Consider the following 17,779-nt stretch of genomic DNA (forward strand, 5'->3'; position numbering starts at 1 on the left):
CAGAGGCCACAACACCAAAGCTCAAGAAAAAAAGACCAAGACACAGGATGTTACGAAAGAGCCAACCAATCTGCAAACACCCACTCCATCAGGATGCAACCACAGAGCCAACCAACCCGCTCACAGCAACACTCCCCACCTCGACCAATCTGGAAACACCCACTCCATCTACCAATCAAGATGCAACCACACAGCCAACCAACCCACTCACAGCAACACTCCCCATCTCCCCACCAGTATTTATAGAGAGACGGCAGCTCTGGCCACGCTTTGCTTGAGAAGCACGGAGCTGAAGACACCAGCCTGAAGATGTTGAGTGAGACCTCATCAAAACATCGCCAAGATACTCTCAACCTTACACGGGAAAAGACCCGAAAATGCCAAGACCTACATACCTATACCAGTGTAAACTTACAAAAACTATATATCTATATCTATATCTATCTATATCTATATCATCTATATCTATATTTATACCTATATCTATATCTATATATCCCTGTATTGATGGCTGAGCTATTAGCGGAAATAGTACAAAAAGGTAAACAAGAACTGGAAAACGAAATCAATGAGGCATACAGAATCCATACGAATTATGCACAGAGGAAAAGACTTCTGAGAGAAGTCCATGTTAAATTTGTCAGGAAAAATATAAGAGATGAAGTATATACAAAAACACGAGAAGACCCACTGATGTACAATGGAAAGGAGATCACTGTATTAAAACAGATTCCCAAAAGAGTAAGAGAGCAACGACGAAGTTATCATTTCCTTTCTTCACAATTACTAAAATATAGAGAGATGTTTTGGTGGCTCATCCTACAGGGGATGTTGATAGCATGGCAGGAAAAATTTTTTTGGATTGACACATTAGAAAAGGCTCAGGAGTTCTATGATCACTATATAAGTGGGGAAGACAAGCAAGACAGTAGGGAAGAAGAAGAAAGTAAAAGCCAGGAAGATCAGACTCTGGGGAAAAAAAGTGTAGAACAAGATACAAGAGATCACAAGGAAACAGACCGACAAGAGAGGGAAGGAGCCATATCCAGAGCACAGACCAGGAACAGAGCAAAGAGAGGGCTGAGATTAGCAGAGAAGTAAGAAGATGGAAAATGAAATAAAGATGCTATCACTAAATATAAACGGCATCAACTCAGCTACCAAACATAAACAAATATTATCAAGATTACAAAACAAAAACCAAAACCAGATATCATCTGCCTCCAGGAGGTACATATTAAAGAAAAAGATCACTTTTAAAAGGGTGTACTTTTCCACCCCGGACCACCCCAATGAAGTTGTTGAAGTGCTGTCCCGGTGTTTGGAAGCTGTACGGGTCTGGATGGGGAGAAACAGGCTCAAGCTTAATCCCTCCAAGACGGAGTGGCTGTGGATGCCGGCACCCCGATTCAGTCAGCTGCAGCCGCGGCTGGCTGTTGGAGGTGAGTTACTGGCCCCAAAGGATAGGATGTGCAACTTGGGTGTCCTCCTGGATGATCAGCTGTCGTTTGAAGACCATTTGACGGCCGTCTCCAGGAGGGCCTTCCACCAGGTTCGCCTGGTTCGGCAGTTGCGCCCCTTCCTTGATCGGGATGCCTTATGCACAGTCACTCATGCGCTCGTTACCTCTCGCTTGGATTACTGTAATGCTCTCTACATGGGGCTCCCCTTGAAGTGCGCTCGGAGGCTTCAGTTAGTCCAGAATGCAGCTGCGCGGGTTATAGAGGGAGCTACGCGTAGCTCCCATGTAACACCGCTCCTGCGCAGACTGCACTGGCTGCCTGTGGCCTTCCGGGTGCACTTTAAGGTGTTGGTTATGACTTTAAAGCACTCCATGGCTTAGGACCTGGGTACTTACGGGACCGCCTGCTGTTACCACACGCCTCCCACCGACCCGTACGCTCCCATAGAGAGGGACTTCTCAGGGTGCCGTCCGCCAAACAATGTCGGCTGGCGGCCCCCAGGGGAAGGGCCTTCTCTGTGGGGGCTCCCACACTCTGGAACGAGCTTCCCCCGGGTTTACGCCAAATACCTGACCTTCGGACATTTCGTCGCGAACTCAAGACTCATCTTTTTATCCGCGTGGGGCTGGCTTAAATTGGGATTTTAATGTTAAATTTATTAATTTTAAACGGGGTTTTCCTAGTATGGTAAATTTTAATCACTGGGCTAATTTAAATAAGTTTTTTAAATCTTATTTTAAACTTGTATATTGTATTGTCGGTTTTATTATGCCTGTACACCGCCCTGAGTCCTTCGGGAGAAGGGCAGTATAAAAATCAAATCAAATAATAATAATAAATAAATAATTAGGACCGGGTTATTTACGGGACCGCCTACTGCCATCGACTACCTCTCACCGACCCGTGCGCTCTCACAGAGAGGGTGTTCTGTTTCCCTCCCCCCAATACTCCCAGCAAAGAGTCAGTCAGAGGCCTCCTTTTCTCCTTTTATTTACATAGATAGATGTCCTGGCCACGTCTACCCACGGGCCTGCCAAGTTTCTGGAGATAACGAGGAAATTATAGATAAGGCCAGAATTACTCACGAATATATTCTTCCCTCCATTGATACTGTTTGCCCGCGCAAATTCATTGCTTTGTCCAAGACAAAAAACCAGGAAGTCCCGCCTCCTATTTATAGTCTCTGCAGATGTCACTGCATGACCATCATTCCCTGGCCTTATCCCAACGCTGCTTCTGCTGCGCGCGCCGGTCACGTCTGCGCAGTCTTGCATCACTCCAAAACTGTTCTTGGGGCGTTGCCAAATCAGAAGAAGGCTCCAGAGAATCAGGCCTTGCCGGCCCCTCCTCCTCCCTTTGAGTGGGTGCCAGGGAGGGAGAGGGCTCAAGAGAAGCAGGGCTTGCCAGGTCTTCTCCCTCACTTTCTGAATCATCCGAGTCCAGGAGTCCGGGTCCAGGAACCTGGGTCACAACAGAGGGACTCCTTAGGGTGCCGTCCGCCAAACAATGTCGGTTGGCGGCCCCCAGGGGAAGGGCCTTCTCTGTGGGTGCTCCCACCCTCTGGAATGAACTTCCCCCAGGACTTTGTCAACTTCCTGACCTTCGAACCTTTCGCCGCGAGCTGAAGACATATTTATTCATCTGTGCGGGACTGGCATAGGATTTTAGATTTATCTGGTTTTAATTTTTAGTGGGTTTTATCATTTTAAAGATATCTTAATTTGGGCCAAATTGAATAAGTTTTTTAACTATTATTTTATTCTGTATTTATATTGTTGTTGTTTTTATAAACCGCCCTGAGTCCTTTGGGAGAAGGGCGGTATAAAAATTTGATTAAATAAATAAATAAATAAATAAAGTGTTCCAAATTAGGGAAAGTATTTTTGGCACTGGCACAAAATTAAAAAAAGAGGGATTGCTGTATATATAAAAGATTGGTTAAATCCCAGGAAAATATTTGGCGACAAGGACGGAAGAATTCTAATAATGGAAATAAGTACAAACTACAGGAAAATACTGTTAGCAACAATTTACGCACCAAGCATAAAACAAGAAAAATTCTATAATAAACTACATAGGAAATTAATGCAACTAGAGGGCGAAAATATTTGTATAATAGGGGACTTTAATGGAGTGGTAGACAATAAATTGAATTATAAGACAACGAAAGAAAATAAAAATAAAATACGAAAACTACCAAATGCATTTTTCGAAATGGCAAGAGAGTTTAATTTAAATGATGTATGGATACAATTAAACATACAGGAAAACAATACACCTTCTTCTCTCATCCACATAACTCATGGTCCCGCATAGACATGGCCTGGATGAATCCAGGATTGATCAATAATCTAGAAGAGATGGATATCAAGCCAAAAACTTGGGCAGACCATAGTCCCTTAGCATTAAAATGGAAAGGTAGGGCAAAAAAGAAGAGATGAACATTATATCAAAGAATTGTTAAAAAAACCCAACATGCACAAATAATGGAAAGAGAATTAAAGATGTTTCTTAAAGAGGATAGGAATGAAGACACTACATTACAAAACTTATGGTATACCACCAAAGCCTACATGAGGGGAATAACTATTGCGTACATGAAGAGGAGAAACAAAGAGAAGAAAGAACAACAAACGTTAACATTGGAGAAGCTGAAAAAATTAGAATTATCACTCCAGAAAGACCCCCAAAATATGGAAATAAAAAGGAAATAGAGCTAATGAAACATAAAATTAATGTACTACAACAGGAAGAAATGATAAGGAATATAAAATTGGCAAAACAAAATTATTTTGAATTGGCAAATAAACCAAGGAGATGGCTCGCCCATAAATTTAAAAAAGAAAAAGCCACAAAATTAATACAACATTTACAAGATGAACAAGGGAACCTCCACCATAGAATTGAGGGGAAGAAAAATATTATTCAAAATTACTTTCGAACACTATATAGTCAAGAAAACATTAAAGAAGAAAATATCATAAATTACTTACAGGAGAGGAACTTGCCAAATATAACAGAAAAAATTAAGGAAATGTTGAATGGGGAAATTACCTTAACAGAGTTAAGAGAGGCAATTAAAAAACAGAAAAATAACAAAACACCAGGGACAGATGGAATTCCGGCGGAAATATATAAAAAATTTCAGGGAGTTTTGGAAGAAATTATGTTGGATACATATAATGAGGTTGTCAGGCTACCCCCGACGGCAAATAGGAAAGAAATCACCTTGACTCCATTTGGATTGGAAACAAGTACTTTTACTTTTACAGTCTGGTTAGCAGCCAAGCAAAGCTGGAACTGAGACAAAATATGGCAAACATATCATATCCCCCCAATTGTCCCTCCTCCTCCAGGAGGTCAGGCTGGTCTGGTCCAATGCCAACTCCTTCACGGCCCCTCGTGGTAATCTTCTTCCACAGGTCTCTGGATGTCAGTCAACTCAGGAATGCAGTGTCGGTTAGGAAAGCGCGCGCTGATAACATTCAATCATTAATCACCCCTCCTCCCAGTTATGTCAGCCGACACTAATAATAAGCTCTTTTCCCTTACCCCGGACGGTGGTATGATTCACCTCATGATCCTAAAAGTTTATAATACAGAAATAAACATTTTACTCAGGAATGCAGTGTCGGTTAGGAAAGCGCGCGCTGATAACATTCAATCATTAATCACCCCTCCTCCCAGTTATGTCAGCCGACACTAATAATAAGCTCTTTTCCCTTACCCCGGACGGTGGTATGATTCACCTCATGATCCTAAAAGTTTATAATACAGAAATAAACATTTTACATTCTATCTACTGATATAATCATTTAAAAATAAATGAAGAGTGGAGTGGAGGCTGACAGAGGTATTAGAGAAAGCCAAAATGCCAAATACGTGGAGGGAGGCATATATAGTATTAATCCCAAAAGAAAGTACGGATAATCAATTTATTCAAAACGATAGGCCAATCTTGCTGTTAAATGCCAACTATAAAATCCTGGCAACAATAATTGCAGAAAGATTAAAAAAGATATTAAACAAAATTATTCATTCAGATTAAAACGAGTTTTTACCCAAACGACAAATTAAAAACAATACAAGGATGATAGTGAATATTCTAGAATATTATGAGGCTCACCCAGAAAAACAATTGTTAGTAATGATGGTAGATGCACAAAAGGCGTTCGACAACTTGAATTGGCAGTTTTTAATTAATCAATTCATTGGGATGCAATTTGGTGAAAAATTTATAGAAACGATTAAGACAATTTATTCTAAGCAAACAGCAAAAATTATTAACATAACATAACATAACATCAGAGTTGGAAGGGACCTTGGAGGCCTTCTAGTCCAACCCCCTGCCCAGGCATGAAGATCTTACAGAAAAAGTTGAAATAAATAAAGAGGTTAGATAAGGCTGTCCATTGTCCCTCCTTTTATTCATTCTTGTATTGGAGATACTATTGGCGCAAGTAAGGGGAAATAAGGAAATAAAAGGGTTAAAAATCAAAAGGGAAGAATACAAAACACAGGCTTTGGCAGATGACATGGCATTTATATTAGAGGACCCTTTGGAAACAGAAGAAAAGCTCCTACAAGAAATAGAGAAATTTGGAACTGTAGCAGGCCTGAAAATAAATAAAAACAAAACAAAGATACTAAGAACCCCACGAAAGGCCAGGACAAGAAATTAGAATCTAGGAATTCAAATTGTCAAAAAGGTAAAGTACCTGGGAATTTGGCTCGTGGCAAAAACATCTTCAATAAAGGAAGATAATTACTCTGAAATATTGCAACAAATTCAAAAACACTTAGAGAATTGGGCAAAACTACAAATTTCATTGATTGAGAGAATCGCCACGATAAAGATGAATATTCTACCTAAAGTCTTATATTTGTTTCAAACAGTACCTATAAAATTGGGGAAAACATTTTTTGGCAAATTGAATAAAATTATTAGCAAATTTATGTGGCTAGGGAAAAAAAAACTGAATCAAATTTAAAATGTTACAAGATGCCAGAAGTAAGGGTGGCTTTGGTCTTCCAGATTGGGAATTATACCACCAGGCAGCAATACTGTCATGGCTCAGAGAATAGATAAATTTGAAGAATGGAAGAATTTTAACAATTGAGCGCCATGACTTGCAGAAGGGTTGGCACACCTTTATTTGGGATGGGAAAGACAAAGCCCATAAATATTTCCAGAGGCATCAAGTGAGGGATATACTATTAGGAACGCGGACAAGAATTAAAAGGAATTTTACCCAAAAATTCCAATATGGGTGTCGACAATGGAAGCCTTGGTCTACCCTAATTTAATCAACCTTAATAAAATAGTAACATATGAGGAACTATTAAATGGATTAGGAAATTTGAAATCTAGACAAAAATTATTGGAAGAAGGAATTAAAATTGACTGGTGGCCCTATTTACAAATCCAAACAAAATACCAAAAAGACTTAGAATTATATGGATTCCAAACTGACCAACAAGAAATGGATAAGATATTAACTGGGACGATGAGAAAATAATTACCAAAATATGTAAATGCCTCCTTCAATTTAAAGTGGAGGAGGAAACGATGAAGGAAACGATGATAATTTGGGCAAAAATTTTTGGGTATAATATTGAATTAGAGTATTGGGAAAAATTATAGGGAACAAATTATAAGATGATGTTGTCAGCTGCCTACAAAGAAAACATTTACAAAATGTTTTATAGGTGGCATTTACCCCCGGCGAGATTGGTCAAGATATCCGCAAAAAATACACTCAATTGCTGGAAATGCAATTATCAACAGGGGACATATTTCCACATGTGGTGAACATTTTCCAAAGCAAAAGCATACTGGTTAAAAATCCAAAAATGGGTAGAGGAAATGACAGGGGGAAAAATTGCCATGAAACCCGAATTATTTTTATTAGGAATTATCAAACAGAAGATTAGAAAAGAAATTTACTACCTCATACTACATTTAATTATGGCTGCCAGAATTTCATTTGCACAAAATTGGAAGCAAAGTTTTGCTCCATCAAACTCGATGATTATCAAAAAGGTGCTAGAATGCGCAGAAGCAAATAAATTAACAATGGAATTAAAAGACCGAGAGGAAACGATATATTATGAAACATGGACTAGATAGTATAACTGGTTGGAGAAAGAATCTAAAATTAATGTATAAATGTATAAACATAAGAGAAGATACTATAGAGGAATGAAATAGATAATGTGTAATAGATAGCTATAAAGTGTAATGAATATAGAAATTAGCTAGCAATATATCAAATGTATACATATATAGTTGGTTAAAAGATAAAATAGATATTATCAAAGATGTCGGTATCGGAAAACTGTAAAAATGTACCAATGATTTTAAAGATGTAAATGAATAAAAAAATTTTTTTAAAAAAAGATCTTGAGCCTGAGGAAAGTGATGGAGTGTTGCAAACATGCTCGACACACCTCTAGCTAGGATTTCCAGATCCAAGTCTGATTTTTTGTGTAACATGGCATCAAATCTCAAAAACCTCAACTACCAGGAGAATATCAAGGCCCACCCTCTCTTGAGACTTAGGGTCAGGTGTGGGTCTGCTTCCAGCAGCTTCACTTTTAATGTACTGTGTGAAGTTTTAGAAACCTGCAGCTCCAGGTAACTAATAACAAGTTGTTGAGTCTTTTTCAAAATTATAAATGCATCTGCATCTCTGTTGTGGATTAGAATTAAAAAAAATCTTTTTATTGATTTGTTTTTCTGATTAACTAGATGCCTCACACCTCCACTACACGTGGCAAACCCCACTGTGAATTTTGGACGTTGTTTCCTGAAATTTCAGTATCAACAAGTGGCAAAACTTGTTAATGAAGCTGACCTTCCAGGATGCTATGGTGTTCTTCCCCAGGTTGGTTTGATTTTTGACTTATCTCTTTGCTATTTCCTGCTGCTTTTCATTCAGGTCGATGGCCTTGTACAGGAGGATGGAACTGCAGCATCTCTAGGGGCAAGGTGGATTTAATGTGCCTATAGAAAAGAGGAGAGAAATGTTTTAACCCAATTATGGTCATTTCTTGAACTGTACTCTTGTTTACATTTTATTTAAGGATGTTTGGATAAGTTCTTGCTTTGTTGCTCTTATGATATTGAAAATGAGTGATGAAAAGTTTGCTGAAATAAATTTTCAGAGCTCTATCACGAATAATTAAATAAAAAAATGAAAGACATGGATTTTATTGGGGGAAATGATGACAGCATAGAAACTGAAAGACTTTGATCAGGTAATTCTTAGTGCTTTTGTCTCCACCTAGGAATATAAGGACTCTCCCACCATCTTGTATTCAAGTCCAGTGCCTTGCGGTATTATTCCACCTCATACTACAGTTGAAATCCCATTAGCTTTGGAAGTTGAGGAAAAAGGCCACCAGGAAACAATGGCCTGCATAGCTATCTTTGGGAATGAAGACTTTCCCCTGGTGAGTGGATTGAAGAGCAGAAATAAAGAGGCCTTTATTACATCTTATATTGCCTACAGTAAATTCAGTAAAGTTCCTTGGCCACAAGAGGACAGGAAAAGACTATAATCCATTGGTAATGATAAGGTCATTGGTTTGCTTTATGTGAGAAGATACGCTAGAGAAGGAGAAATAGGTAGATCATTTATTGAGATGGATCCAGTGGTGGGTTTCAAAATTTTTTTACTACCGGTTCTGTAGGTGTGGCTTGGTGGGCGTCGCTTGATGGGCGTGGCAGGGGAAGGATACTGTAAAATCTCCATTCCCACCCCACTTCAGGGGAAGGTTACTGCAAAATCCCCATTTCCTCCTGTTCAGCTGGGACCTGGGAGGCAGAGATTAAATGGGGGCAGGGCCAGGGGTGGGTTCTAATTTTTTTACTACCGGTTCTGAGGGCATGTCTTATTTTGTGCGTGTGGCTTGATGGTCATATGACTGGGTGTGGCTTGATGGTCATATGACTGGGTGGGCATGTCCAACTCAATGTCACTCACGTCAAGCAATGTGTCTGGTCCCTCCCCTCCCAGCCATTCCTTCTCATACCCAGCCTCAACCTATCTATTTTCTCTAAAAATGTTGTTCACAATATTTTTCAACTTTATTATCTATATACTATAGATGTACTTTCATGGACCACTGAAAAGAGGAAATGGCTCATATGCTTTGCCCAAGAGTGTGATAGGGAACAGGTTTTTAAGGGGCTGCCAGAAAGAAGGGGGGCAATGTATTTTCCAAAGCACAAGAAGGCAAAACAAGAAGCAATGGATGGAAACTGAACAAAGAGAGAAGCAACCTAAAACTAAGGAGAAAGTTCCTGACAGTGAGACCAATATAGGTGCAGACATATTTCAGTCATAATTTCACATATAAAATAGCCATTCGTGTAATACAACCTGCATATTATTCAAAACAGTCATTAGTATTATGGCTGATGTTGATGAAAGCAAGCCTAAAAGTCAAAGATCACAAGAGTGCTTCTTTCTCTGTATGTATACAAAACATCACAAAGCAGGAATTGCATATTAAGGTGGACTTATACAACCTGATGTACAAAATAAACACACACATATTTATGCTCTGGACTATAGACATTAAATGCATGTAAATCCCTGAAAAATATGTGGTAGCCCGGGGCAAAAGAAAGTCAGTAAAATCACTCTAGGTGTAGGGACAGTGTAAAATATTAACACATGATAAATAATGGAACAATTAAAAATAATAGCACAGAGTTTTCCCTTCCTTCCTTCCTTCCTTCCTTCCTTCCTTCCTTCCTTCCTTCCTTCCTTCCTTCCTTCCTTCCTTCCTTCCTTCCTTCCTTCCTCTTTTTCTTTCTTTCTTTGTCTTTTTCTTTCTTGTCTCTCTCTCTTTCTTTTTCTTTTTCTATCTCTCTTTCTCATCTTTCTCCCTTCCTTCCTTTCTTTCTTGTCCCTTTCTCCCTTCCTCTCTTCCTTTGTCTCTCTCTCTCTTCTCTCTCTCTCACACACACACACTTCCTCTTTCTTTCTCTTTGTCTCTTTGTCTCTTTCTTCTTTCTCTTTCTCTCTCTCTCTCTCTCTCTCTCACTCACTCACTCTCTCTCTCACACACACACACATACACACACACACACACACCTGGTCTCATTCTCATTCTTCCCATTCCCAGACCCTTCTTCCCCCCCTTGCCCCCACTCTTCCTTTTGCTTGAAACTCCTTTCAGGGTAGGAAGGAAAACCAAATAAAAACAGGAAGGAGGCAACGACAGAAAATGATTCTCTCCCCGCCCCCACTCTTCTCTCTCCCAGGAAGAATGGGACTAACCTAAAAAAAAAGAGCTCTGCTACTGAGCAGAGAAAATAGTAGCTGGGAAGGATATTGCTACGGAGTTAAAACAACGAAGAAATTGCCCTTGCCCTCTTCCTACCCTCCCTCTTTTTCTCCCTGCCACTTTCTTTTAGCTTTGGCTCTGATGCCAAAAGAGAGAATTAATTTAGGTTCACTAAAAGAACCTAACGGCAAAGAATGTACAGATGAAACAGTTAAAGCAAACCTCTTTAATACATTCTTCGGCTCAGTCTTTGTAAACAGCGATGGCTCATATCCGACATTCCTCAATCGTACCAAAAATGATAACAACGACTTAACTCTTACAGACTTCACAGAAGATAATGTTGAAAAAGCTCTTCGCAACCTGAAACCATCATTATCAATTGGTCCTGACGGGCTATGTGCATACTTCTTAAAAAAACTTTCAATAAATATAGCAGATCCCCTAAGCATAATCTTTAATAAAGCTTTCATGACTAGTTCCCTTCTAAAACTCTGGTCTTTAGCCACAGTCATCCCTATCTTCAAAAAAGGAGACCCCAGCCTAGTTGAAAATTACAGACCTATTTCTCTATGTTGCGTCACATGTAAAGTAATGGAATCTATCATAAACACTTGAAACTAATAACCTACTCTCTAACAAACAATTTGGTTTCAGAAAAAAATTGTCTTGTAACTTACAACTTCTCCACTGCAAAAACATATGGACTATCAACCTTGATCAAGGAAAAGCAATAGATGCAATCTACATAGACCTCTGCAAAGCTTTTGACTCAGTAGTACATGACAAACTTCTCTTAAAACTAAAATCCTATGGCATTTCAGGACCTCTTCACAATTGGATAAATGCCTTCCTATCAAACAGACAAGTGGTCAAAATTGGCAACGCTCTATCAAATCCTGTTCCTGTCAAAAGTGGCGTTCCGCAAGGTAGTGTTCTTGGACCAACGCTCTTCATACTATACATAAATGATCTCTGTGACCTTATCTCAAGTTATTGTGTTCTCTTCGCTGACGACGTCAAACTATTCAATACCACTAACAATACTTCTACCCTTCAAAATGACCTTGACTTTGTTTCCGATTGGTCTAAAACTTGGCAGCTTCAAATATCAACCAGCAAATGCTCAGTCTTACATATTGGTAAAAAGAACCCTAATATCAAGTACAAGCTTGATGGACATTACCTTACTGACGACCCTCTCCCTGTCAAAGACCTTGGAGTTTTCATATCAAATGACCTAAATGCCAAAGCCCACTGCAACTACATAGCAAAAAAAGTTCTAAGAGTTCTAAACTTAATTTTACGTAGCTTCTTTTCCAAAAACTCTACACTACTAACCAGAGCATACAAAACATTTGCCAGACCTATTCTTGAATACAGCTCATCCATCTGGAACCCATACCACGTCTCTGACATTAATACTATCGAACACATCCAGAAATATTTTACTAGAAGAGTTCTTCGCTCCTCCGAAAACAACAAAATACCTTATACCACCAGGCTTGAAATCCTGGGATTAGAAAACTTAGAACTCCGCCGACTCCGACATGATCTGTGTTTAACACACAGAATTATCTATTGTAATATCCTTCCTGTAAAAGACTACTTCAGCTTCAATCACAACAATACAAGAGCAAACAATAGATTCAAACTTAATGTCAGCCGCTTCAAACTTGATTGCAGAAAATATGACTTTTGTAACAGAGTTATTAACGCTTGGAACTCACTACCTGACTATAGTCTCTACTCAAAATTCCAAAATCTTCAACCAAAAACTGTCTACTATTAACCTCACCCCATTCCTAAAAGGACTATAAGGCCTGGCCACGGGGACCACTGGGAAGGCAGGCAAGTATGGCAGGGCCACAGGGAAGGGAGCTAGCTAGCCGGGCGGCCCTGACATGGTTGCCTGCCTTCCCAGTGGTCCCCATGGCCAGGCCCGCTTGCCTGCCTTCCTCCCCCACCCACCCCACCGCCTTTTTTGGGGGCTGCTTACCTTCCACGGCGGCTGCTTCAGAGTCAGGAAGGCAAGCTGATCCGGATTTTCGGAGGCCCTCCCTCAGCCACCCATTGCTGCTGGAAAGCAGCTGGCCAGGAAGCCTCCAAAAAGGCTTTTTTGTCAGCCGCTTTCTCCACAGGCTGCTAAAAAGTATCGGCAGCGGCCCCATGTTCTTTGCACATGCCCATTGACTTGCAAGGCAATGGAATGCACATGTGCAAAGAGCATGACAGTGACAAACATGGCAGCCGGAGAACCAGTTCGGGGGCGTGGCCAGCCAGCCATTACTACCGGTTCTCTGAACGCCAGTACATTTTTACTACCGGCTCTCCCGAACCGGAGCAAACCGGTAGCAATCCACCACTGGGCGGGGCCAGTCAGAATTTTTACTACCAGTTCTTCAAACTATTCAAAATTTCTGCTAGCGATTCTCCAGAACTGGTCAGAACCTGCTGAAACCCACCTCTGGATGGATCCTAGGATCTGCCATTCTAGTATTTGACACTAGAACGAAGGATGGTTGAAAATGGCATTCCAGATGATCTATAGCAAAATGATATTTTGTGTGTGTGTGCCAATGGTTTGGGAATGGTTAAAAATTCCATATTTAAGTGGCTAGATCTGGGGTCTATAATATAGATCTAGCAAAAAATCCTTTCTAAAACCTAACAGTTAAACATTTATTTCTAATTTATTCTGGAAATTTGAATATTGTGTAATTGGGAATGTATACTGCATCATTCACTTGGGAAACAGAAGTTTTTACATACGATTTTACTGTTCCAAGATATTGAAGCACTTGATATGTACAGACCAAAGATCCTAAGAACGTTTATATCTTCCTAGGTTTCAGAAAGGAGGCTGAAATGCAAGCCTCCTCAGGTACAATAATGTTTGTAGCTCTAGAAGGGAAGTCCCTCCTAAGTCAGTGCTGGATCTCCAACTTCAATACTTATCTTTGAATGTTTGGTTTGGTGGCTGTTCCTTGGGAGAGAGTGTCTCCTGGGGCAGATAGTTACGTTATTGCCATCTGTTCTTGAGTGGGAATTTACTCCCTCAGAACAGGAAATCTACCTTCCTCAGAAATAAGCAATCTATTTATTCAGTCAGTCAGTCAATTTCTATAGCCATCCAACTGAACCAAGTGACTCTTGATGGACATTACCAGGATTTGACTGCCTGCTTCCATTCCTTTAGAGCCCTTCCCCTCCCCTGTCCATAGCAGTTTATGTCCCAGTCTATGGCTTGGAATGGCACAACTCACCACGGCCAACTTGCTGCAGCCAATTCAATAAATACAAAAGTTAAATTAATTTCAATGAAACAGTGGCAATAATAATAAAATAAGGAAAGTCAATCCAGAAGTACAAGAGTTACAATAATTTTGAAAAAAAATGTAGTCACCAATAATAAAAGTAACTGAATGAAACGATTAATACAGCATTGAATTGTCCTGTGGCAAATTGACCATGGCAAGTTGACTACAGTGAGTTATCCTAGACCACCTGTGGCTCCCATCTCATCCATCCAATCTAAAGGAGGAAACCTTGCTGCCCACGGTGCTTCTGCCTAACATTCAGCATCAATGGACTACCAAGAATCCTCTTCAACTTTTATTTGTGATCACACTCTGCTCAGTCAGTCTTCTCACTGGACTGCTCAGCATTTCATCATTCAAACCTGCACTCTCCATGGCTCTCACCTGTGAAGGTAGGCCTGATTCACCCTTTAAATCCTTCAGGTATATGTTAACAATCCAATCTCTTCTTACGGAATCCCTTTGCTCTTCTCAGCTACTAAGACGGACCCCAGCTCGACAATTGAGCAGAAGCAAAATGGTTTTCTAGCCCTGTGGGGAAGAGTAGCTGCAGCTACAGGGCTCTGGAACCAGTCCAGTCCTGTGTCCACCACAGCAAAAAATAGGTTTTAAATAGCTTTCCCCCTCTTAATTAGGCTTACCTCCTGACTTGCAATATAAAGTATAAAGTTGATACCTAAGCACCAAATCCAAGCATGCATGAAAATTAACCTTCCTCAATTTAAGTATCTTGTAATTGTTAAGACTTTACTTTCCAGGATTCTCTTCTATGCTTATGTTTTCTAGGAAATTTTGACAGTTGTAATTCATGCATCAAGAGGTAGCTTAGATTGTGGAAGGCTAGTTTACAGTATCCAGTCATAATAAGTTACAATAATTGTTGCTGTGTTAACTTATTCTGCTTGCTTCTTTTTATTCGCTGCCATAGAAAATCCAATTGGTGACTTTTGGAGAAGGTCCTGTTGTTTATGTGCATCCATCTAAGATAGATTTTGGCTGCATCCAGGTTTTAAAGAATGTTTCCAGGGCACTTTGTCTTTCAAATCAGTCTGTTATTCCTGCACCATTTAAGGCGCAGATGGTAAGTAAAATTTGAAGCCGATCTATATTGGGATGTAAAACTGAAAAGGTGTTCTTTGTTAACAGCTTTTGCCATGATTATAGGAGAAAGCCTTCCATGAAGTCATTTCCAGATGGACAGCACTTGGAGCTGTGGATATTCCAAGAAGAAATATAGATTAATAGCAATTTAGAATATAGAGCATTGAACAGTAGAGTTGGAAGGGACCCTGGAAGTCTTCTAGTCCAAAAATTAAATGAATTACTAAAAATACAGTAAGACTGTAGCTGTCAGCCAGTGGCATCCAAAAAGTCTAGAAGGAGGTGGGCAAGTGCTTGTTTTGGCTGCCTGTCAGGCAGAAGGAAGCAGAGGCCGCACAGATTGATTGCTGCTCACCTATGGATAACTATAGAACTGATAGGTAGACTCTGTGAAGGTTTAGAGCAAAACACCTTTCAGCTGCTTCATCCTATGAGCGATTCAAGGCCAGCCAGCCTTTTCACTCAACTCAGCTCCAGATCTCACCAACTACCTTGTCTGTTGTTTTCTTACAACTGATGATATACAGAGTTATACATATTTGTAATTGGTAGATGCCTAATACATACAGCACATATGTACACTCAACTCCATAGTCGCATTTCTATCATATGTTTTGACTACTAAATTAACCCTTTTTCTGGGTTTGTGCAATGTGCTGGATCATAACCTAACTGAACTGGCTGGATTTGTACAATGTGCCAGACCCACTTTAGCAGTGGGTAGTGATGTCTCTTCATGTGATTTACAACTTTTTGGGGGTTTGGGGCAGGCCTTAACAGAAGCCATTTTGCTGAGATATATACTGAGCTCCTTGGGAGAAGTAAAAATTAGAACAAACAAAAAATATAGACTAAGAAAAGAAAGCAGAAAAAGAAAGAAATCTGCCTTATATTTTATCAGTAGTTACTGGTTTACTAACAATATTATAATGATTATAATATGAATGGTACAAAATACTATTGTAAAACATCAGAAAATCTCTGCCATAGTACAAATATTCCTGCATCCTTTAATTTTGTTTGAATAAAAAATAGAAGGTTCACGTGTTTTGATAACCTTAACGTCTGGAATAACATATTTCCAGTTTCTGATGATGATGATGATGATGATGATGGTTTGTTACACAGACAACCAAATGTTCAGACTGGATTTGGCATTTTTATCCACCTGTCGAGTCCTTCCCAAGGACCTCGGATAGGCAGATGTTGCTGCTTAAAGGTCTCGTCACAGGGTATCAGCTGTTCTGAGTCAAGCTGCCTTTTGCAATTGACTAATCAATGGTGAATGCCCATGCTGTTCAAGTGGTGTTTCAGCTGTTTTGGGATTGCACCCAAGGAGCCTGTGACTATTGGTGCTATCTTTGCTTTGCTTTAGTTATCTTCTTTTCTATTCTGCTGTCTCCAGGTATTGCCACCTCCACTGTCCAGACTGTTTTGTCTTTCTCTTCAGCAGTTAAGTCTGGAGTGTTATGTGGCAGGTGTTTGTTTATTTGAATTCTAAAGTCCCAGAGCATTTATCTTCTTCATTTTCTATTACTTTGTCTATTTTGTGGTCCCACCAAACTCACATCCATTCCAAAAGTGCTGCCTTAAGTATAGTATGGCATATCAAAAGAATCTTAAAAAATACCAACTCAATGTAAAATAAGTTTTAACTTCAGGGTATCCTTGATGTTTTGTTTCTCAATTCTTGGTAGTAAAAATACACCCATTTTAATGCGCAGAACAGGGTTCCCCCCCCCATTGATTTAACATATTTGTATTTCCTTAATATGTAACTTGCCTTTTAAAATATTGAGGTCTGGCATAAAGGAGTCAATTGATTGTGTATTTTTTATTGTGTTTCAGGCCCATACTCCTTCCCAGTGGAGAATTGACCCCAGTGAAGGGGTTGTTCCTCCAGAGGCGGAAATGTCACTCACTCTTATTGTTAATTTGGATGATATCGTATTGTTTCAGGACAAAATCAACCTGGCTATAGAGAACAGTAATTCTTATATTATTCCAGTCCTGGCCACTGGCATTGGAACAACCATTGTCACAGACAAGCCATTTGCTCCTGCCATCAATCTGGGACCCCATTTCAGGTAAAGGTCGTTTTTTTTCTGTAGTTGATCAGGAGCCAGAGGGCTCTGACTCACATGGGAAGCTCAGTCAAGCTTACGAAAGGCACATTTCATTAGGTAAGTATAATTCTGTCCAAGTGAAGATGGTTCAGAGGTTGCTCAGTTGGATTCATTCCTAAGTCTGAATCGCTTTCATATTCTTGTTAACAATTAGGACAAAAAGATAGAGGAAATTTTATTAAATTAGCAAATGAATCAAAACTGGACAAAATACGTTTTACTCTAGAAGACAGAAGCTAAACTCAAAATAGTTTGTAAATTGATAGGTTAGAGAAGTGGGCTGAATAGCAGTGAAATGTAATGAACATAATGAATAAATGTAAGAACAATGCAAAGTTCTTCACTTCAGAAAAAAATAAAATGGTAAGATACTGCATGAGAGATACCTAGTTTGATAATAGTATAGGATGTGGATTTAAATTATGGAAGGCAGATTTGGATACCTGCCTTGAGAAACAAAGTGGTCTAA

The 17,779-nt window shown here is 39.7% G+C and overlaps 1 protein-coding gene and 1 long non-coding RNA gene across 2 annotated transcripts in view; one reads left to right on the forward strand and one right to left on the reverse strand.

Annotated features, from left to right (window-relative positions):
* LOC131184422 (uncharacterized) overlaps positions 1–8,388 on the reverse strand; it is a 49,483-nt gene extending 41,095 nt beyond the window's left edge. Inside the window, exon 1 of the long non-coding RNA XR_009151966.1 lies at positions 8,321–8,388. This is a non-coding gene — a long non-coding RNA (uncharacterized LOC131184422). The remainder of the gene's footprint in view (positions 1–8,320) is intronic.
* LOC131184419 (hydrocephalus-inducing protein homolog) overlaps positions 1–17,275 on the forward strand; it is a 156,757-nt gene extending 139,482 nt beyond the window's left edge. Inside the window, exons 17-20 of the mRNA XM_058155652.1 lie at positions 8,215–8,350; positions 8,754–8,918; positions 15,012–15,164; positions 17,033–17,275. Coding sequence (XP_058011635.1) covers positions 8,215–8,350; positions 8,754–8,918; positions 15,012–15,164; positions 17,033–17,275 — 697 coding nt within the window. The remainder of the gene's footprint in view (positions 1–8,214; positions 8,351–8,753; positions 8,919–15,011; positions 15,165–17,032) is intronic.
* Positions 17,276–17,779: the final 504 nt, after the last annotated feature.

The sequence above is a fragment of the Ahaetulla prasina genome, chromosome 12, assembly GCF_028640845.1.
Source record: "Ahaetulla prasina isolate Xishuangbanna chromosome 12, ASM2864084v1, whole genome shotgun sequence".
In the NCBI taxonomy this organism is placed as follows: Eukaryota; Metazoa; Chordata; class Lepidosauria; order Squamata; family Colubridae; genus Ahaetulla; species Ahaetulla prasina.